General features: G+C 34.3%; 2 protein-coding genes across 2 annotated transcripts; one reads left to right on the top strand and one right to left on the bottom strand.

Moving 5' to 3' along the window:
• The first annotated feature begins 447 nt into the window (after positions 1 to 447).
• On the top strand, positions 448 to 4,823 carry LOC105799415 (uncharacterized). The gene is made up of 4 exons (XM_012629964.2): positions 448 to 1,134; positions 3,110 to 3,393; positions 3,645 to 3,872; positions 3,948 to 4,823. The coding sequence occupies exons 1-4, from the start codon at positions 723 to 725 to the stop codon at positions 4,455 to 4,457; spliced, it is 1,434 nt and encodes a 477-aa protein (XP_012485418.1). The 5' UTR covers positions 448 to 722; the 3' UTR covers positions 4,458 to 4,823.
• A 15,415-nt stretch (positions 4,824 to 20,238) lies between these two features.
• Positions 20,239 to 23,009, bottom strand: LOC105799413 (AP2-like ethylene-responsive transcription factor PLT2). Its single transcript, XM_012629962.2, has 9 exons — positions 22,838 to 23,009; positions 22,360 to 22,735; positions 22,170 to 22,252; positions 22,017 to 22,025; positions 21,810 to 21,898; positions 21,642 to 21,715; positions 21,486 to 21,536; positions 21,324 to 21,400; positions 20,239 to 21,233 (listed from the first exon to the last, which is right to left on the bottom strand). Exons 1-9 carry the CDS (start codon positions 22,971 to 22,973, stop codon positions 20,557 to 20,559), a joined length of 1,572 nt encoding a protein of 523 aa, XP_012485416.1. The 5' UTR covers positions 22,974 to 23,009; the 3' UTR covers positions 20,239 to 20,556.
• Positions 23,010 to 23,997: the final 988 nt, after the last annotated feature.

The following is a 23,997-nucleotide window of genomic DNA, read 5'->3' as shown; positions in this document are numbered from 1 at the left end:
TTGTTTTTATAATTTTAAAAATATTTTTAAATTCTTTCTATATAACATGTCACGTGTCATGATTATCGTTAATCACATCAACTTCTTTAATGATCAAATTGTTAGTTACATCAACTTTTTAATGATCAAATCGATCAATTAACTGCTTTGATTGAAAGAGTTTAATTAATTATATTCTTTATCATTAAGGATATACAAATTTTTAGGGTTAAATTAATTTTTAGTTTTACTAATTTCTTTTTAACCCTAAAACCTTACTAAGGTATATCAATTGTTAGTAAGGTATAAAAGCTTCAATTATGACTCAAAAACTTTTTAAAATAACAAATTAAAAAAATTATAGTAATAAAAGAATGGGTTAATTATAGAAAAGCCACTGCACAAATTCGTGGAAATTACTATTCCGTGTCTTAGCATTATTCAATGCTCGATAGCTTAATATTATTGAATGGATTCCATTTTCAATCCTCTTCTCCTCCTTGACTTTACCTTCCTCTGTCCCATCCCTTCCATTTTTCCCTTTTATTCGTCTTTGGTTTTAACTTCTTGAGCACCATATCTACCCTTTTAAAATTAAAACAATTCTAATTGAATATCCCCTTCCATCGTCATATTCCCATTTCTCTCTCCCAAAATTCTCTCTCTTTGACTCTTTAATATGAGGTGTTGACCTTCCACAGGATTTCTGTAAGGATTATATAGCGTTTTGCCCGACCCGGAAAATGCCCATGGACCGAACCCTACAATCGGAGAGCATGAGATCGCCGACTGTACTCTCAATCGAATGTCTAAAAGGGAGCTCAAAAGCTGACGAATGGACCGGAGACATGCTCCAGACTGGCGATATTGTTGAAGAGATTCGTATTGGATCCGGTTCAGGACTTGCCCATAAGGCACCTTTTAAAGGCGGCAGGAGCGGGGTCCAGAGGGTTCTTCATAGCTCCTATAAGAACAAAGAGACCTCGATTCTCGTCCGAGTCAGGCGAGGCAACGACGAGTTCGCTCAGCTGCAAGCCTGTATCGTGCCGAACGAGTCTGGCGGGAAAAAGCAATATATGTTAAGGTCTATAGCGGATCCCAATTACGCTGTTGGATTCTTGGATCGCACCGAGTCCGAGTGCTTCGAGTTGCAAGGTGAGTTCTTTTTTCTTTTTACTACTATTTTGTTCGACAACCGAGTTGGCCCCTCGACTCGATTCTTGATTTCTGTTTTCCTTTTTTCTTTATTCTTTCCTTATTATATTACAAAAATAAAAAAGAATCAAAAAGAAATTCTGAAAATTTCTGTTTAGACTTTAGATTTTTCGATTTTGCTGTTCAGATTCCTGTTCCGTACAAATGCTGTCTTAGGACACGTGTAATTGTAAATTCTTTTCTTTCAAAATCTTTAGAATATTCATTATTTATATATTACAAATAAAATGTTTATTTTATTTTATTTTAAAGAAAATTAGTTGATATATTATAAAATTTGAAAGAAAATACACACCTTTGATTTAAGGTTTGGAATCTACTTGTTAAATTGAAATATTTCAAAGTCCATGCTTTGTTGTGGGTGATAATGGGAAAGCAGTTTCATATGCTATTTTAAATTAAAATGTGAAAAAGAATATGCATAAAATTATATAAGTTGAAATGTCTGAAAATAACAAAACCGTTTTATATTAGAAATCAACTTTAGAATTGTAAAAGATTCTAAATTTTTGCTGTGGTGTATCTGTCAATAATGCAATCCCAAAGATATGTTTTCTCTCAAGTAGGATATATATATATATATATATATATATATATATATGTTAATTGACCAAAAGTCTTTGTTTTTGTTTGATTACAACCCGTTAATGCTCAACTACTGACAAACCTAGCTTTTATTTATTCGTATCCGAGTTAGATTGGTGGGCTCTAGAGCTCAGACTAGAAAGCATAGCAACTTGAGAAAAAGCTTGCTCCCACCACCAAATAATTAGTTGGATCTTTTCTCTCTTGGGACTTATTCGAAAACGGAATTTATCAATATCTTTTTAGTCTCTTTCTGGCATAGAATTTCGTAACTTGAAATAATGAAAGACTAACTTCGCAACTGAAAAGAAAAATCCTTTTGGATGTGAGTAGGGACAACCTTGGCGACCATTTTAGTTCATGTTACCTGAAAGATGGCTTATGTCCTCAAGCTGACGATTGGTATCCACAAACTATGTTAACTGGACTTGGGTTTGAGTGTCAGTTGCATATGTGTTCAATTCGGGTATGCTCAATTTTTTTTCTAAACTTTATCTGTGTATTTGGAGGGTTATGTTCCTGTATCATGTCCGAAGATCTATGTAATTCAAGAAAAATAAAGAGTTAGAGCAACATAGCCCACAAATACTATGATTCTTAATTTAAAAGCAGCTTTTGTAAGGGTAAAGAGCTCCTTTGTCTTTTCCATCTAGATGGTTCTTTTTCCTGATGCAAAGCTGCAAACTGTTGTGGTTTAGATGACACCAGTAGGATTTGTTATTATTTTCAAGATATTTTTCTCTCCTTTTAACATTTTCTTGTCCTTATTCCTGGTTATTTAAATATAGGGGACAGGATGCCATTGTACAACTTAGTTTAATCATCTGGCTATTTAAATATCCTGCAATACTTATGCAGTAAAAACAGCCTACATTTTGCCCCCTTACTGATTTTTTTACTATTCCTTATTTCTATCGGCATCAATGGCGAAAAAGATATTTGAAATTCTAGTATACTAACATGAATTAATCTACAAAATCTGCTTCTATAAGTTTTAAATGAGCAGACATGCATTGTCCTTGCCTATTGCCACTTAAAGGTCACTGTTCTCAGATTATCCAATAATATGCGTTGCTGGATTTATACTTTTGAATAGAATAATTAACTCAGCAAGTCTGTTTGAGTAGATGAACGGAGTGTTGATGATCCCTTCTTTTTAACTCCATTTGGCCCATGGTAATTGATAATCTTTAATTACTGCAAAGAAGTTCTCTATAAGCATCAATAAATGTTATGCACTGGGCCATAACTTGTTGAAACCGGTTGCTTGAATCTTTGTCTTTAGTTTTTTCTAGTTTCTAATTCAATGTTAAACAAAATAACTTTGCAGCTTCAAGGAGCTCCAGGATGGTCAGTGAACTATCGAGGACAAGGCTTCAGGATGGATATGTCTCATATGCCTGGGAGAGGAGGATGCAGGAGGTGCTAGCAGTTCCCAACTCAAGCAGCTTTCTTTCTATTCTCCTCCTTCCAAAGGCTTCAGACCGAGTGGCCTCTCGATACAACGACTTGGAGGATACCCTTGCTCGAGCAAATGCTTGGCTTTCTGCATCTCAGGTCTCTGGGGTCCCCATTGTTTTCATGAATATCCAGACTGAATCCTTGCTCACTAAGGTACCATGCAAAAGACTTAAAACCTCAGTAGCAAGTAAATATCTTCAATTGAAGTATTTTGGAATTGTTTCACCACCGACATTTGCAATCAACGGTTTTAGACCTTAGGGACGGGCTAAGGTTCAAGCCTTCAATGCAATTCTCTTATCTGAACTCTTAGGACTGCAGATTCTCAGGTTGATCAGTTAGGCAAACTGGTTCATGTTCATCTGATTATCGGGAACTAATCTTTCTTTAATTTTTTTGAGCAGATCTCAGGTGAAACAGCCTCAGCTACTGTAAATGCTGGCTCATTATCTGATTTATCCAACCTAGCCAATGCAAGCCTATATGGTTTTGAGGACTACCATGGAGTCGACATTGGAGTTGTTCGAGCAGTTCGGCTATGGTACTCCCCCCTTGTGGAAGAAGTTGCAATTGAGATCAAACTAAAAGAGGATGACACAAAGCTCGGTTTCGCCATTAGCCGCACAGAAGAGGTCTGCCATCTGATTCTCAATAATTGTGACTTTATTACAGAATTTGCTTATATATTGTTTTCTCTGTTATAACAGGGATTCATCTATATATCATCTGTAATCGATGATGATGAAAACGTGCCTTCGACAAGATCAGGACTCAGCACACTCTACAAAGAATCAGTGAGTGCATCTAGGCTGCTGGTTGTCTCAAGATTATCAAATCAGAAGGTGCTTCCATGGATGGTTTCTTCAACCGGAGCTATTCGATGCTTTGATACTGTCTCCCTAAGTCAGAAGCTCTCACTACACCGACATGCCAGCATTCCGATTCTAATGCACGTCTTCTCGTGGGATCAGTCGTTGGTTTCTCGTGGTTCTAGCAGTGCCAGGAATTGGGATCCCTCTCCATTAGTGTTACCATTGCCCCAGGAAGTTAGATTAGCCCACCAACCTAATGATAATCAAGTACTGCCTCTGCCACCTGGTGAACCAAATGAAAGCATAACCACAAGTGAGCAGCCGGACCGCCGATTACAGCGAGATACTGCTGGTGAGGTCTCCTTCAGATTTCATAACTTTTCACTTCCTAACAACTGGGTATGATTTTAAATTTCCTACTTCAGTGTGTATATATCAAAAAGTTTAAGGAGTAGAGGAGTCCATTGATTGAAGCTAGTTCCATACGGTTAGGCTTGATCTAGAAAATCCCGAATAAACTCGTAGATATAGTTCGCACATCATAGTTAGAAATAGATACATGTTTTACATGTATATGACGCATTTTTATACTGTTGGTGTGTACATCATACAGGAGCTTTGGGGCGTTGAATGGCCTGTCTTTTGTATGCTTTGTTCTTTTGAAGTGCCTTTCCCCCCCTTTTGTTAACATTTTCTTATATTTGAAGCTCGCTATGGATTTATATGTTGATGGTGAATCATATATGATATAATGGTCATATCTTTTGTCAATTTGACCTTTATTCTTTTTTAGTTAAATTTGACCATTAACCTTTCAAAAATGAATAAAATTGTTTTTCTTTAATGAAAATGTTGACTACACATTAATTTTTTAATAATGTTGGCGTGGTAACTTGTATGAATTTTACATGTATTTTATGTTGACAAGACGTTATTTATCTTATATACTACACGTCAACAAATGATTTTAAATTTATAAAATATTCAAAAATTAAAAGTCCGAAATCCAAAAATGCTATAAAATGTTCATAATAAAAAAGCACGAAGTATACATAAATTGTTATGTTTAAAATTTTAACGTTTTAGTTAGTGCTTTGGTTAAAAAACAACAATTCAACTTTTTAAATATTGATGGCCAATTTTGACTTTTTTAAGAGGTTAATGGTCAAATTTAGTTAAAAAGAGTTAAATTGACAAAAATGTAAATATTAAGAGTTAAAATTATCATTATACCATCATATAGTGATATGTTATTGATAATATAACAAATACTTGTATAAATCATCAAAATAAATGGCTTAAATGTGAATTTAGCTTTAGAACTTGTTAGGTTCTCGTAGATAGGTATTATCTTTGATTGTTACTTTAACTCTTTTTTCTTTCCGTAACAATTTTTATAGTTAATTGAAGAAATCATTGTAGGTGGCTGATACCTTAATTATGATAAAAAAAAAAAAAGAAGACGAAAATTAGATTAAGCTATATTATACATTTGTAACATCTTTTATTTGACCCGATTGTCGGGATAAGGTACCGGGATATCACATTCATTGTCGAAGCAACTATGTTAACATCTTATCAATAAAACATTAATATTGATTAAAAATATGATTTCTATCTTAGCTGAGCTTAAAACAAGCTTTAGAAAACTTTCAGGCAAAACAAAACTCAAATCAGAACAAAAGGATGAATACTCAAGCATTCGAGAGCTTGTCACGACGTCAGCTTCTCCTCGTCATGACGTTCAAGATATCCCTCATTACGACGTGATTTACTGTCTTGAGCTTGTTGTGACTACAACATCCTATCGTCACAACGTTAGTGCTCGCTGCGACTACACAAAATTTCTTGTCACGACATCAAACCTACAATTTCACATTCAAATATACCAATTACCAACATAAAACCCTACTCAAATCAGCATAAACAACTTCAAAGGTATCCAAAATACAAAGTTTACAATTTAAGCCATGACATCTATGTTTTCAAAACATGCATCCAAAATACGTCTAACATTATCGTATTGTACAAGTCATAACTAAAGTCCAAAATTTAGTTTGTACTCTTCCCGGGCTTGGTGATGTGATGAGATGAGTAACCTTTGACTTCAATTCTAACCCTTCGATATAACTTTACCCACGCGATAAAAGAAACATATTAAGCCAGTGAAGGCTTAATAAGCACTAGAAGTAATCAAAACTCAATAAATAATAATCCAAATAACTTAACCATAATATAATTACACTTATGAACTTAACCTTACATAAGTTTTCATCCCATTAAATCTAAATCTTTTGTTAAAGATATTATTACTTACCATGATACGTTTAACACTACTTCCTCTCATTATTGTCATCACCCATAGCAGACTATATAGAATATTCAGGATATACGAAACAAATACAGAGGTACATTGATATACACTAACGGAACAAAGAGCACAAATGTGCTAAACGGAGAACATTGACGTGCTAAAATCAGAGAGCGTGCTAAAGTTCCACTACATCAAAACAGGTCTTTAGCGGCGTTTTTTTAGGCCTTTAGCAGCGCTTTTTAACGCCACTAAAGGTATTTGCGGCGCTTGTGGAAGCGCTGCAAAAAAGGCCGCTAACGAAAACGTCGCAAACGTTTGCAGCGTTTACAAACAAAAATGCCGCTAAAGACCATGTTCTTTAGCGGTAACTTAAAACGCCGCTAAAGACCATGTTCTTTAGAGGCGCTTAAAAAAACGCCGCTAAAGATCATGTTCTTTAGCGGCGTTTTTCTTAAGCGCCACTAAAGAACATGGTCTTTAGCGGCGTTTTTTTCTAAGCCCCTCTAAAGAACATGGTCTTTAGCGGCGTTTCTTTCTAAGCGCCGCTAAATAACAGTCTTTAGCGGCGTTTTTTCTGTTCTTTAGCGGTGCTTTTATACAAAAATGCCACTATTTTTGGGATTTTTTTATATTAAATTTTTCATTTTTTCACCCTCACAGTAGCAACAAATCGAAAGCAACCAGATCTAAACCAGCCAAAAGCAATAAATTTATATAATATTTCAAATTAAATGAATAAAATAATATTAATATCAATAAATAAAAGTGAATTCATATTGTTTTTGCAAAAATGTTAAATGTTAAAATGATATAAATATTTATGCAATACACTATGACGGCGGAAGTTGCGACTAAAACATCTTCATCATAGTCTGAAGCTACTGCTGGAGTTCGTCGTACTTTTTGCTCTGCTCTGCTTCTCTCGCTGTAACCTCTGCTTCCCTCGCTGCAGCCGCTGCTTCCCTCGCTGCCGCCTCTGCTTTAAGTTGTAGCTGAAGTTCTTCATATTTCCTTTGAACTTCAACTGTGGTCGCTTGCATCTGAGCTATCTGGTCTTTTAACCTCTGAACTTCAGCTTGAGCCTGACTCCCCGAAGCTATGTATTGCTGCGAGTTGAATCCAAAATATTGGGTTGGGCTAACAAAAGATCCTTGAAATCGAACCCGACCATACCTTTCAGGACCCAAAACTTCAGTAATAATCCGGTTATCAATGTCTTCAAGATGAACAGAACTATCACTAGAAGCAATCGCTTCGTACTCCGCCTTTTCATCTTTTAGTTTTTCCTAATAAATAAATCACATAGTTAGGAACGCAATATATATTAAAAAACATATGCAACATAACAATAGTCGCATTACAAGCAATGAATTAAATCATTAGGAAATAAACACTATAAATAACTAAAACAAGTCAAATCGTATTAAGTAAACGTACCATTATTTCACCAACTTCAGGAGTCATGGGAGATTCATCTTTCTTCCTATGTGTAATTTCAAAAAGTTGAAGGCGTCCAACTTTTTGACCGGACGACAGTTCCTACAATATAGTACTAAAAATATTATTTAATGGAAAGTTATACATATTTGACAATATTAAAAAAATTAAAAATACCTCCGCCTCAGCGCCATATGCAAAACTTCTCGACCCGGCTGTGTGAGTGAATTTTTGTTTCTGCCTGCTGCTTTTTCCAACTTGTTCACGATCCTACGTTATGAAATTTTTAGTACGTAAATAGTAAATACTATAAACCAAAATAATTACAATAGTTTGGAAGTACGTCATGCCTCGCCTTTCTTTGAATGCCAAAATCTAACCGCATCTTCCCATTGGTACCTCAACATACCCGGTGGGACATTTTGTAATTTCTCATCGAGGGTTGTTTTTGTCTTATAATAATTTTTCTTCAAAGTACTTTTATTGTCTCTCCATCTTTTTTCCAATGCCTTCTTTACATAAGTATCCGAGACCTCTAAAGCAAACCTTGCCTACAAAAAACACAAGTTAATAAAGTAAATATAAATGAAACTATTTCCCAAGCATTACAGATGACATTAAGTAGCGTGTTACCTTAATATTATCGAGGGCTTCGTTTTTGTTGCTATCAGGCATTTGATGCCATGACTTGTAGTTGATAGGCAACATATTCGCATTTCGTGCTAAAATGCCCATGTATCCTGCTAAAAGTCGAGCTTTTGTTCCAACAGGCTGACCAAAACTATTTCGTCCAACTTTGACACGCTCGACTGGATCTAACTCGTATAACTCTCTAAGTAGCGTACGTCCTCGACCTCTGCGCGTCCCACCATTTTCAGCAACAAATGGTATATTATAATATAAGAATTTGAAAAATAAATCAATTATAAGTCAACACACATGTAAATTAAATGTAAAATTACTTTGAACTTCTGTAGGATCCTCAGGTGTAATTAGAACATTCGAAGATCCAATTGCTGTCTGTTGTTCAGTACTATTTGTTTCTGTCGAGTTTGGATCATTTTGAACAATGCTTCCCCTTAGAATTTTTCTTCTAGGCATTTTATCTGCAATCACATAAAATAGTTGAAAACTTAATAACTAATTACAACAACAACAACACATATAAAATAGTTGAAATATATAATAAGACCAAGATTTAAATTATGATATTACATATAATTAAACAATCGTAAAATCTTACTACATCATTATTCGTAAATATCTTCATCCGTATCCTGACGAACCCATTGAAATTGTGCACTAGTACTAGGGATATTATCGTTTAAGTTTTGTTCTGGAAAGGGCAAAGTTTCTGATCTGTTGTCGATGTTATCTCTACTTCCACTGCTCATGTCAAACAAGTCTCTAGGGATGTTACGAAGTACAACGTACCAACCCTCATCAGTTGGATCTTTTGAGTAAAAAACTTGTTTGACTTGAGATGAGAATACATGCGACTCATCTATCAGTTGTTGTCCTGTGTGAATAAATCGATCAAAGTTCACCATTGTAAAACCAAATTGATCTTGCTTAATTCCACGAGCTGTATTAACATCGGCCCAATCACCTCGAAATAAGACAACTTTCCATTTGCCGTAGTAATCCAACTTAATTATGTCAGTAAGATGTCCGAAATATTCCACATTTCCCTCAACAGGATTATTGTCCCTAGCACTAGCATAACTTGTAATTGCAGAATTAACAACTATTCCACAATTTTGCGTTCTCCTCAACCTCTCGCGATATTTTGTATGAAATCTGAATCCGTTGATGAGGAACAAACTATATCTTTTAACCACTCGATTTGGACCTTGGGAGAGCCATTTAACTTCGTCGTTTACGTTCTTCCCACCCCAAACCTATTGAATGGAAAGTAAACTGAGTAATTAAAAATGTTATGAGAAAACATTATTATTTGTAAGCGGAAGCTCCAACTGCATACCGTTTGGCTTAACCATTCATAAAAAGATTCTGTAAACAACTTATTGATATATTGATGTTGTGTTCTTCGGGAGCGCGAACGAGATCTCAATATTTGTTTGTACTCACTATGTTAAAAAAATGTTCACTTTGTTAGAAGATAAACAATTTTTAGTTTGATAAATATTTATCAAATTTGTAGAACTTACTTCCGTAAAGGTTCCATTGATTCGTGGTGAAACAGAACATATCGATGTGCTTGTACCCACGATAAATTATCTAATTCTGCAATTTCAACTTTGCCGATTGGTTCTCCAAAACTTTGGAACAAATAAGTATCAGCTAAGTTATGGTCCGTGAGTCCAGCATTCCTATTTGGTCTGTTCAACCTTGTTTCAACATCTTCCAAATATCTTGAGCAGAAGGTCATACATTCCTCTGCCAAGTAGCCTTCAGCAATCGATCCTTCTGGATATCGCTTGTTGCGGCAGTAAGACTTTAATTTGGATAGGAACCTAAATACGTTGTACAATATTATCAAAAGTTGTAACTAAAGGGCATAGAGGTGAATGAAGGAAAATTTTAAAAATTTTAATTAACACCTTTCTATGGGATACATCCATCGATAGAAAATGGGTCCGCCAAGAATTGCTTCGTGCGGGAGATGGATTATCAAGTGAACCATAATGGTGAAGAATGAAGGTGGGAAGATTTTCTCCATGTTGCATAAAGTCAAAGCGGCTCGATCCTGTACCTTCTGAAGTTCTTGAACATCCAAAACTTTGCCACAAATGGCTTTCATTATATTGGATAGTTCAATTATACAAGACGTCACCTTCTTGGACATACAACATCGTAGAACGACTGGCAGTAAATCTTGCATCAAGATGTGATAGTCATGTGATTTTAGCGAATATAATCTTCGATCTTTAACACTAACACATCGAGATATGTTTGATGCATACGCATCTGGAACCTTTATATCCTTCAACACCATGCAAAACAGTTCTTTCTCCGTCTTGGACATTGAGAAAATAGAAGGCGGCAACCGATATTCCCATTCGGAAGTGGATTCGGATGAAGATCAGGTCGAATTCCCATCCGAACTAAATCAAGTCGACTCTGAAAATTGTCTTTTGATTTTCTGTCTACATTCAAAATTGTACTGACAATGTTCTCGCAGACATTTTTCTCAATATGCATAACATCAAGATTGTGTCGTAATAGGTGGTGCTCCCAATAAGGCAACTCAAAAAAAATACTTCTTTTTTTCCACTAGTCCGCCTCATACGGATCATCCTCTTCATCGGAGTCATCATCAGTTTCATCATTTGATCTTTTATTTCTTTGCATGTTTGTCAGTTGGTTCATCTTCCCATAACTAAAATTCATATCTTCTAACATTAACAAGATTTCAGATCCACTTGTCTGCGAGGGAGCTTCTCTGAACTCTTCAGTACCGTCAAATGCCAAACTCTGAAATCTAAATCTATGATTTTCTGGTAACCACTGACGGTGCCCCATGTAAGAGAACTTCTTCCCATTGTATAACCATTGCGAACATGTTTGTGCAGCACAACAAGGACACGCATAACGACCCTTGGTACTCCAACCGGATAAATTGGCATAAGCGGGGAAGTCATTAATGGTCCACATCAAAGCTGCACGTAAATTAAAGTTCCCATTTCTCAGCACATTGTATGTCTCGACACCAGCCCATAATTGTTTTAACTCTTCAATAAGTGGTTGTAAATAAATATCGATATCATTCTCGGGCCCTTTCTCTCCAGGGATAATCATAGATAAGATAAGGGAAGATTGCTTCATGCAAATCCACAGAGGCAGATTATAAGGAACAAGCACTACTGGTCAAGTACTGTACGCAGTACTCATGATCTTGTACGGATTAAATCCATCAGATGTTAAGCCAAGCCTTACACTTCTAGGATCGCTTGCAAAGCTTGGAAATTTATTGTCAAATGATTTCCAAGCTAAAGAATCTGCCGGATGCCTCATCTTTCCATCATCAGTTCGTCCATCATGGTGCCACGTCATAAACTCCGCTGTCTTCGACGACATGAAAAGCCTTTGAAGCCTTGGTATCAGCGGAAAATACCGCAAAATCTTGACCGGCTTCTTTCTTGGCTATGCATCATTTTCATCGTCGTTCCCATCTTCTGTGTTTCTATTTATCCAACGTGATTGGCCGCATATGTGACAGCACTGTTGGTTTCTCCGATCGCCCCAATACAACATGCAGTCATTCGGGCAACTATGGATTTTGGTGTACCCAAGACCTAAATCTTTTATCATTTTCTTCATATCTTTGCATGATTGAGGGATTTTTGCAAACGGAAACATCTCTCTCAAAAACTCTAACAGCATTGTCAAAGAGTTCCCGGTCCACCCTCCCAAACACTTTAGCTGGAAAAGACGAATACAGAAATACAATTTTGAGAATTTTGATCCCTCAAACAGTTCTTCATTCATGTCATTAAGTAGCGCGTAGAACTTCGCCGCTTCTCCATTCGGCTCTTCATGATGTACACTTCTTCGGAGTTTGGTAAAAGCATTTCCACCGATATTACAATCATCAGATGCCACAAAGTCGGCTGGGAACGACTGTAAACCATGATTGTGAATATTAAATGCTTCCCGCAACATCCCTTCCATGTCATCCCCTCTAACAGACTGATGGTAAGTAGTACTATCATAAGATACATCCATCCTTGAAGAGGAAGTACTAGGCGGGCATTCTCTATGAAAAAGCCATTGTTTATAACCCCGAACAAACCCATCAACAATTAGATGCTCGTATACAACTTCACGATAATGCCAGTTTATGTTGACACACTTCTTACACGGGCAAAGAATCATGTTCTCCTGGCTTGCATATTGAAATGCAAAATTTAGAAAAGTCTGTACTCCATTTCGATAACCGTCGCTTACCCTTGACAAATTCATCCAAGACCGGTCCATTTCTTATTTCTTGACGTCTGATTTTCACCAGAAATTACAAGGGTAAGTTGTTTAGTGGCAAGTATAAATGAGTTATGTAAGTATATCATGAAGATAAAACTAAAAATGTAGAATCAATGCTTTGATGAATTGCAGAAGTTAGGGTTTTAACTTGGACCAAAGAAATATTTATATCGCTTATTTGAATTGTAAAATTTTAATTTGGACTTGAAATTAAAATTTGAATTACAAGTTAACTCGAAAAATTAAATAATTTGATTCGATTAACTTAAAATTTAATTTTTAATTTTTTAAATCGAATCAAATTTTACTCAAATAATTTTCCATTTTTCCATACATGTTGAAATTAATTTCTTGTTTAATAAATTTATTTAAAAGTGGAGTCTCCATATAAATATTAATAAGTTATGTAAGTTATTATAAGTAAGTTGTGTAAGTTATTATAAGTAAGTTATGAAAGTTATATAAAAGTTGTGTATTATGTAAGTTTTTAAGTTATATAAGTTGTGTATTATGTAAGTTATGTAAGTTGTGTATTATGTAAGTTATGTAAGTCGACAAGTTATGTTTAGTATTAATTAATTAAGTTATGTAAGTTGTGTATTATGTAAGTTATGCAAGTCGACAAGTTATGTTTAGTATTAATTAATTAAGTTATGTAAGTTATGTATAATATTAATGTAAGTTATGTATAATATTAATGTAAGTTATGTATTACGTAAGTTATTTTAGTTATGTAAGTTGTGTATTATGTGAGTTATGCAATTTACGTAGGCTATATAGTATGTACGTTATTATGTTATTATGTAAGTTATGCAAGTTGTTATATAAGTTCTATATAAGTTATGTAAGTATATCAGTTTTATGTATCTTATTTATAATTTGGTATATACAACAATGGAAATTTATTACCAATAAAATTTGAAATATATGTTACATATCCATACCATATATTAAAATATAGATTGCATATATTAAAAATATATGTTACATATCCATGCCGTATATTAAAAATATAGATTGCATATATTAAAATATCTTATATTAAAAATATAATTGATATTTCTAAAAATATCCATTTTGCATATATTAAAAATAGGGTTTTAATAATTGTGCATATATGTTATGTATTTTGAAAATAACATTTACAATTATTGGCAAAATTATAAAATTTATTATCAATAAAATTTAAGTATAGGTTATATATACATATATATACATGTTATATATATGTACAAGATATATTTTAATAGATAAGTTGTAATATTTATGTCCCCAATTGGTTGCGTTTTTTTTCATGAAACATTTCGTGATTTTTAAAAGTTTTGCCATAATTTGAGTAAAAGGTTATATAGCAACCATTTAAGTTTTGAAAAACATTACAATCATCAAAAATAGGATTTTGTGAGGAATAAGATATTATATTTCAAAATATTAAGTTAAAACAGAACATATCTTCCAATATGTTATAAAGAAATATTACAAAAAAACAGAACAATTGATCAAATGGCTGTTAAAACAATTTGCATTCGATACTACTTGCATAAATTCATTCAGAAACTGTGAGATACCAAATTCTACAACAAATAAAATAGAAAAGTATTATGTGCATAACTAAATAAACAAAGTCCACTTGCTTAAAACCATTTCGGGATTTGCATAATACATGTCAGAAGTGCCAAAATGCAACGGGTATATAACTACCTCGAACAACAAGATGATTAACTAAAGATGATTAACTAAAAAACCTTTTATTTGCAACATAAAATTTACCTTTACAAAATTTACCTCCACGCCAAAGAATATCCAAATTCTGCAGCAATGAAACTAGCTCCAACCCAGCAAGCAAAGAAAGCAACGCAGACAAAGACCTAGCTTTTTGGGGAAAATAGACGAGCCAGTAGACGGTCCACGAGTGCGACGGTAGACGAGCACCGGCAGAAGAGACGGTCGACGACAATGCAACAGATTTGGGAAAGGTTCGGGTCGTCGACGACAGCAAGCTAGGGTTATTGATTTGGGGGAATTTTGGGGAAAATAGGGAGGGGAATGGGATTTGAATCAAAGTTTTAGGGTATGAGGAAATTTGGAAGCAGAAATAAATTTGCAAGTTACAAAAACGACGGCGTCTTAATTACAAGAGATTGAAGATTTGCGGCGATTTAGAATAGCGCCAATAATGGCCTGAAAAAACGGTGTCGTTCTGTATAAACCAGAGGCCAATAATTTGCAGCTACGCCGTTTTGGCTACAACATTAACAAGTTGTGCGGCGTTTGTAACAGAAACGCCGCCAATGTCTCGTTTTTTGCGGCGTTTTTAATGAAAACGCCACTATCAAATCAAATTTTCTTAAAAACGGCGCCGTTTTGATATTTCTTAGTTTTGTTAAGTAATATTTATAATATATAGTACTAATAATTATAAATTTTAGTGTTTTCACTAATATTTTTAAATTTTAGTGTTTTTATTTCATTTTTATTTTTTTATTTTAATTTAATTCCATTTGTTAATTTGGTACTCTCCTAAAAACTCAAATGTTATATATGAATTTTTTTAACTTATTTATTAGTTTCATTTAAGTAATATTTATAATAAATTAGATAAAATTAACAGTTTTAGTGTTTTAATTTCATTTTTATTTTTCTATTTAATCTTATTTATTAATTAATTAGATTAAATTTTTTATTATTTGTATTTAAGGTAAATAAAAATTAATTGCGAGGGATTGAAAAACGACGGCGTATTAATTACAACAGATTCAAACTTTGCGGCGTTTTCAGCCTTGCGCCACGAATGCCCTGATAAAACGGTATGTTTTGTTTAAACCAAAGGCCAAAATTTGCAGCGTTTTTATCAACGCGCTGCTAATGCGCACCCACCTTTAGTGGCGTTTTCATCTAGCGCCGCTAAAGCCATTAAAATCGCACAAAGTTACGCCGTTTTGTAAAAAGTTTAAGAATTTTTTCCGGCGTTTGGAACAAAAACGCCGCCAATGACTCATTTATTGCGGCGTTTTTAGTGAGAACGCCACTATTACATCAAATTTTCTACTGAAACGACTCCGTTTTTCTATTCCATGGTTTTGTTAAGTAATACTTATAATATTGTACTAAAAATTATAATTTTTAGTGTTTTAACTAAAATTTATAAATTTTAGCGTTTTTATTTCATTTTTATTTTTTTATTTTAATTTAATTCCTTTTGTTAATTTGGTCCTCTCCTAAACCCTAAATTCCTAAGTCTTAACACTAACATCTAACCTCTAAACCCCTAACCCCTAAATCTTAAATCTCAGCCAACCCTTAATTAAGCATAATCCGTAATCTATAATCCCTAAATCCATATATATATAGTACTCCCTAAACATTAAAAAGCATTAATTAATTGTATAAAATTCAAAATCTCAGTTAAACCTTAATCTTATTAAACCCGCCTAAATTAACCATTGAAGGGATATAAATATTTAAGTATTCTATCTATTATATATCTCTCTCTCAAGGCATAATTTAAACCCTAATTTATACATCTTTTACAATTACATAAGAACATATTTAAAATATAAATAAAAAAATTAATCTAAACCCAAAATTGTAACCAGACCCTTGAAACCCTAAACCTTAAATCCCTAAGTCTTAACAACTGACATCTAACCCCTAAACCCCTCCCCTAAACCTTAAATCCCGGCCAACATAGTATTCCCTAAACATTAAAAAGCATTAATTAATTGTATAAAATTCAAAATCTCAGTTAAACCTTAATATTAAACCCGCCTAAATTAACCATTGAAGGGATAAAAATATTTAAGTACTCTATCTATTATATCTCTCTCTCTCAAGGCATAATTAATTAAACCCTAAATTATACATAATTTACAATTACATAAGAACATATTTAAAATATAAATAAAAAAATTAATCTAAACCAAAACTGTAACCCGACCCTTGAAACCCTAAACACAAAATCCCTAAGTCTTAACCACTAACATCTAACCCCTAACCCCTAAACCTTAAATCCCGGCCAACCCTTAATTAAGCAAAACCCCTAATCTATAATCCATATATAAATCCATATATATAGTACTCCCTAAACCTTAAAATTATATGAACTCCTAAATCGGCCTTAATTCTTAAATTTCTCATATATCATAAAGTAATTAAAAACTGTAAACAATTTTATTATTATCTTTTACAACTACATATATTTAAAATATAAATAAAAATTAATAATCTAAACCCAAAACTACCCTAACCCGACCCCTGAATTCGTAAACCCGACCCCAAATCCCTAACTCATATATAACCCCTAACTCATATACCCTAAACTGAAAACCCTAAATTATAGTGATAATTAATTCAACATTTTAAAATTAAGAATATCTCTTTTACGATTATATAATAAATTTTTTAAATATAAATTAAAAAACACTTACTAATCATGTACCCAAATAATTTTAAAATTATTTTAAATAATAGTCTTTTCATTTTCCCAAGTGTTTTATTTCAAATTATTTGTACGTGTTATTTTTTTGGAAGAATTTAAATAATCAATTAGAAATAAGTTCAATTTTAAATAATTATTATAAATAATAACCCAATTAAGGTAAAAGGCCATCGAAGGCCACTAAACGACGTATTTTATTTTTTACGGCGTTTTTCCAGAAAACACCGCTAAAAAAAAGACCATTAGCGGCGCTATACCAAAAACGCCACTAGGGCCACCGAAGGCCACTAAACGACGCCATTGTATTTTATTTTTTGCTGTGTTTATCCTGAAAACGCCACTAAAAACACAGACCATTAGCGGCGTCAGACCAAAAAAGCCACTAACGCCATCGTAGCCACTAAACGACGTCGCTATATTTTATTTTTTACGGCGTTCTTCCTAAAAACGCCACTAAAAACACAGACCATTAGCGGCGCTAGACCAAAAACGCCACTAAGGCCACTAAACGATGCCGTTGTATTTTATTTTTTGCGGCGTTTTTTCTGAAAACGCCGCTAAAAACACAGACCATTAGCGGCGCAAGACAAAAAACGCCACTAAGGCCACCGAAGGCCACTAAACGACGCCATTGTATTTTGCTAAAAACATAGACCATTAGCGGCGCTAGACCAAAAACGTCACTACGGCCACCGAAGGCCACTAAATGACGCCGTTGTATTTTATTTTTTGCGGCGTTTTTTTTAAAACGCCGCTAAAAACACAGATCATTAGTGGCGCTAGACAAAAAACCCCACTAAGGCCACCGAAGGCCACTAAACGACGCCGTTTTTATTTTGCTAAAAACACAGACCATTAGCGGCGCTAGACAAAAAACGCCACTAAGGCCATCGAAGGCCACTAAACGACGCCGTTGTATTTTGCTAAAAACACAGACCATTAGAGGCGCTAGACCAAAAACGCTACTAAGGCCACCGAAGGCCACTAAACGACGCCGTTGTTTTTTATTTTTTGCGGCGTTTTTCCTGAAAATGCCGCTAATGCTTATTTTTGGCGGCGTTTTTTAAAAAACGCCACTAATGCTCAGTCTTTAGCGGAGATTTCCTTTAAGCGCCGCTAATGCTCGATTTTTACCAGCGTTTTTTTGTATAAACGCCGCTACAACCGCCGCTAAAAACCAGATTTGGTGTAGTGTTCCCTAATGTTATGCCACTGATATTCTAATAGTTCTAACTTTGCCTACTTGAGCAATAATACACTTGTGAAGAATTATACTCACTTTTTTTCTCTTTACAATTTAGTCCTTAAATTAAACACACATAAATAACATATTTTTACTATAGTTTTCCCACACAAAATACAAAAGATTAAGACATACACCATTTATGTCTCTTTAAAATTCTTTACATGTATGTTCATAACATATTCCATGATTTTTCACAATTTAATCCTTTTTATTCACATAATAAATTCATAATTAATCTAGTTAATTATCCAATCATATTAAACATCTTAAGAAAATAATGTAAAGTACTTGTAGTAGTTACAACAAAAACTTGATATAATATATTTAATTCTCTTTTCAATCCTTGGCATATTGTGTTTCTTTTCCTTCAGTTTGGTCCTCAACTTTCTTCTCTTGTTCTTCAATCCATATCAAAACATATAAAACCCACATGTTAAAATCACAATCAAATAACGTTTCTATGCTATTTATTGAAATAAGCATGCATGTCATGGAGATTTCACCATTGCTTATCTCAATCTCTTGAAACTAAAATCTAGTTCTTATTTTCTCTCTCCTCTATAGCAATTATGGAGTCTCTTCTCATGAAGTTAAGGTGACAACTAGACTTTTCTATTGATTCTTCTAAAGAAACTTGAAGGTTTAAGTTTGAAAAGGTTCAAAAAATGGTGGAAGGACTTATTTAGAAAAAAAGTGAGTTGAAATGGGAGTGACGGTTTGGCATCTCAAGAGAGCTATTCATCTTTTTCTCCATATTTCTACATAGTTCCTCAAAAATATCTCACCATTTAAAAGAATTGATCAAAATGCTAGTAAGTTCTCTAACTATACATCTTTACATTTTGATCCTAATCATTATGACTTACCATTTTATCCTTCATCTTTCCTCCAATACCAAGCATGAACCGATAAAATTTCTTCTTGGTCTTTCCTTGATTCCTACTAATTCCATAAAATTTCCTAACTTTTAATTTTCCTATTTTTGTCTCAATATTTTCTATTATATTACAATTTAATCATTGTGTCAAATATTTTTTTCTTATATCTAAGAAATATTTTTCTAATTTCTATAGGCTCTAATCACTTCTTAAATTATCACTCAAAATTTCACCCGATATAGTACTGTACCCAAATCCTCTTTTATTTAAAAAAAGTTGATAAAAAATTCTCAAACTCCTAATTCACTCCGGCCCCCTTTGATACCACTCAAAATAAGTTATCTCATTTGTTTCTTAACATCGGAGACGGATTCAACAAAGAATGGGAGAGTTTGAGCGAATTACTAAACCGTGGGCCTTTCTTTAAAGTTGCCAGGTGTCGTCCCTTCTTCTTTCTAAACACAAGGACCCAAAGTGCACTGCTTATCCTCATCGTTGTTAAAACCGAAAGAAATGGGCTGAAAATCAGCAACATTTTCAGAAATGAGCCCACTTCTTCCTGCCTATCATCTTCAGTATTTTCCACCAATGAGGAGGGAGGTACTTGCCACCTTCCTCCCATTCCACCTCATGGTTTTAATCTCCCTTCAGTTTAATACCATGCACTCAAACAATCAACCAACAAGTCTATTAAGATTTACTGTGTGTGTCATCTTCGACTTTAATCACTTCACCTCATCCATCAACAATAGATTGGAACACAGTAGGATGTCATAACTGTAACGGAAAGTCTTCAACTCGGCAAGCCACACTGACTGGAATCGGTTGAAGGGTCGCTAACCATTGTTGCTGTTGAATACTTTGCCATCAAACGATTTATAATAAAATTGATGTTAAATGACCTAATGACAACAAGTTTGAATAGATAATGCATGATCCAACATACGTTATTAGATTGAATAGAAGTGAGTCTTCTCCATATTGACTAATTTGATATTTCCAGATCCGAATACAACATTGGGTCCAACTTCAACCCATAAACATATATCCAATTAAATTGGATTTGGAATAAGAAATTTGTAGTAAGACGCACAGAACAAGAAGCAATACAGAAACAAAAATTAAAAGCCTTTTTATCCAAGTTTTGCATTGAAAATTTTCTAAGTGTTATTAGTTGAAACAGAAATAATGATGGATCTGTGTAATAATATAATTCCAGCCGCATTTCCTCCCAAACATGGTCACTATCACTCATTCCACATTGGGTAAACTCCGGGATTTGAGCCCTGAACTGAGTCCACAGACCACCCGCCATATCCCCCAGACTGCATATCATAATCAACCTTCACCAATCCTACCTCCTCCGTCGAGTTGCCCACATAACCTCCACTGTAACTTCCACTAGAGCCTGAGCCGCCATTATTATCCACCACAGATGGTGAAGAACAGCTCAGGTTCATCAAACCATGAAGTAAATCTGGGTTGTTTTGAATGTAGGTATTGTTGTAAAACTGCTGGTGCAATTGCAGCTGTGTTTGAATGTAATTACGGTGAAAGGTGGAGGAGGAGGTGTCTTCTTGAGTGTATTGAGAGTTAATGTCGTGGTTTTGTAATGTTAGCAATGGTTGTTGTTGCGGTTGATGATCAAATTGCATTAGAGGGTAAGCTTGTGGTAACCTACTGGTGCTTGAGCTTCCATATTGGAAACTTGAACCCAAAGCTATCATTTCTTCACGCTTCCTTGATGATTCAAGTGCTTGAGCTTCCTTTAGCCGTTTTGCAGCTCCTCCCCCTATTGGCAATGTATTTCTCTCTAGAATGGCTTTTACATCATACCGATTCATGTCGAAGTTAGTGACTGCATTAAGTCCTCTGAATTTAATCGCTGCAATGTCATAAGCTTCCGCTGCTTCCTCTTCGGCACCTGTTTGTTTTAATTAGTAACAAAATGCTGTGCAAATGATATATATATATCCTATCAACTTATATATAATGATGTGCAAATGATACTTACTGAAAGTTCCTAGGTAAAGATCTTTGTTTCCAGCAACTCTGCCTATCCTGGCTTGCCATCTGCCATGCTGATGATGTCTGTATAAAGATACCAAGTTTGTTAGAGAGGGAGAGCCATGCATAGGCGCTACCTGTTCATTTTGATAGTATATATATAATATACCTCGTTACTCCACGGTACATGGATGCACCCCTTGAAAAACCACTGCTCTTCCTGATCATAACATTACAAACATATTAAACATGTGTATTTATATTGTCTAATAACGATTTCACCTTCAGTTCGAAACAAAATCTCTTACTGAACATATGTATGTACCTTCTAATGGCAGCGACAAATTCTTGTCTAGTCATGTGCTTCATTTCTTCTATCTCCTTCTCATAATTACTAATCTTGAAAAACACAAGAAACTTCATTGTTAAAACTAGAGATTTAACTTTAAGTGCACTACTTAACTTAATTACATATGCAGCGGTATTTATATACAGGAAAATTAGTGGTGGTGGATGTTCCCCAATACTTGAGTGCAGCAAGATCATAAGCCCTAGCTGCTTTCTCTTCTTTGTCATATCCACCTGCTCAACATGGATTTAAACCAGTTTTGAAACCAAAAATTGAAGAAGTATATATATATATATATATATATAGAGAGAGAGAGAGAGAGAGAGAGAGAGAGAGGAGTACTGTACTCACCCAAGTATACTGGTATATCAATGATGCAAATCATCAATCAAAGGTAAACCATGAAAAAATTAGAATAGAGAAATGGGTTAGGAAACATTAAACTTAGTGCTTATAGTATAGCTGAAGATGTCAATGAAACCCTAGAAGAAGTCCGGGCTCTACCTTGTCTTCCTTTCCTCGATTGCCCTTCTCTCCTACAACTATTATCCCATAGATGAGCTTCATATCTTCCAGTCCATCTATGCCTGCACTTGCAACAAGTATACATATACATATATCCCTTTCAAAATCTAAATTAATAATATATATAAGTATTCTTTTTGTTTGGTTGATGGAATGATCCAAAACTCGCCTTGTGACACCACGGTATATGGAGGTTCTTTGCCCAAAAGTGTCACAGGTTCTTCTAGTGGGAGCCTCGACGATATTAGCACTGTTTTCAGCGCTGGTTGAACCCTTGCCACTACCCATAGATAATGCCAGTGACTGCAAATTGGTAGCATTCTCTAGCAACTCATAGTTGTTGTTGGAAGCTATTACAGTAGTACTGTTTTGCACTTGAACGATATTGTTGTGTTGAAATGAATAGTCAGCAGGATGATTAGATTGATGAATTGCGTTGAGGGCCACAAGATCTAAGGATGGAGTTTGGGATTTTGAAACTCCAAGGAAGTCTGCAACCTTTGGAACTTCACTTGTATTATCGTGGGTGTTTATCAGGTTCCATTCTGTGAATATATATATATATATATATATATTTCAGGAGGAGGAATTAGATTGAAAAACAAGGGAGATAAAAAAAATAGAGGTATAGAATATGATATGTATACCTTGAGTTTGGAAAGGATTCTCCATATTAGCATTCACTAACCCTACATTGAACTGATGATGATCATGAGGTTGAGAGGAGTGTAATGAAGAATTAGAGGGAGAAAGAGGAAAAGAAAGCCAGTTGTTGGAATTCATGGAGCCAATATCATGTTCCAAATCAAAGACTTTGCTTTGCACCCCTCCAAAAATCTAGTGCAAGTAAAGACACCAAAGAGAATGAGTATTGAAGGGCTCCGAAGTGATTACTGACTAGCCTTTGACCCTCTCTCTTTCTTGGTGGCATTGAGTGAAGGGGAGAAAAAGAATCATATAGAAGATGTAGTGTAGTATTTGCTATATACATCACATTTTAAAAGAGACCCGTTATGCAAGGGTCATTTCAAGTGTGGAAACAATGGTTTCCAACACTTGAGCATGAAATAATAATTGTTTAATAGTATTTTATAAGAAATTCAAAATAATTGAGTCTTTGTAGTGTAGCAAGACAAACCCACAGTTCCAAGTGGGAAAATCCCCTTACCCTTTAAACTTAAATCTTTGAATTGCCCCCACTTGGGTTTATTGGAACTCTCGGGGACCTCGTTCTAAGGAATGCATGACTCCCGAAAACCCAGCATTCCCACACTCTGCAAATCATCTCCTACTCTAATTTCAATACATTGACTACTCTCCACTCCTTTCTCTTTGCTTTCATAACAAGATCACTACTAAATATATGAAGAGATGAGATCCAAACTCATCAATCTTTTCTCAGATATGTGTATCAATGCCAAAATATCTATATATTTATTATTAAAATTATGTTACTACCCCTGAAAAGATTAATTTTCATGTGGACAGTAAAATATGGATATATAATAACGTTAATTGGTATAAAAAAGTTATATGTATTACATAGATTTATATTTAAGGCACAATGACTTGTTTGACCTTCTAACTTTACAAAAATAATTTAACCATTCATTTAGCTTTTCGCCTCTTTTAGCTCTTAAACTTGTGTTGTCTTTGATAGAAATTTAATGTCTGTTAACTTTGCTAACTTGACATACATATGGATGCCACGTCGACGTTTAATTCATTTATTTTAAAATTTTTAAAATTAAAAAATTCAAAAAGTATTTTTAAAAATTAAAAATCATTAAAAAATATAAAAAAATAT

Source organism: Gossypium raimondii, chromosome 9, assembly GCF_025698545.1.
Source record: "Gossypium raimondii isolate GPD5lz chromosome 9, ASM2569854v1, whole genome shotgun sequence".
In the NCBI taxonomy this organism is placed as follows: Eukaryota; Viridiplantae; Streptophyta; class Magnoliopsida; order Malvales; family Malvaceae; genus Gossypium; species Gossypium raimondii.
This window is presented reverse-complemented; position numbering and strand designations above follow the sequence as displayed.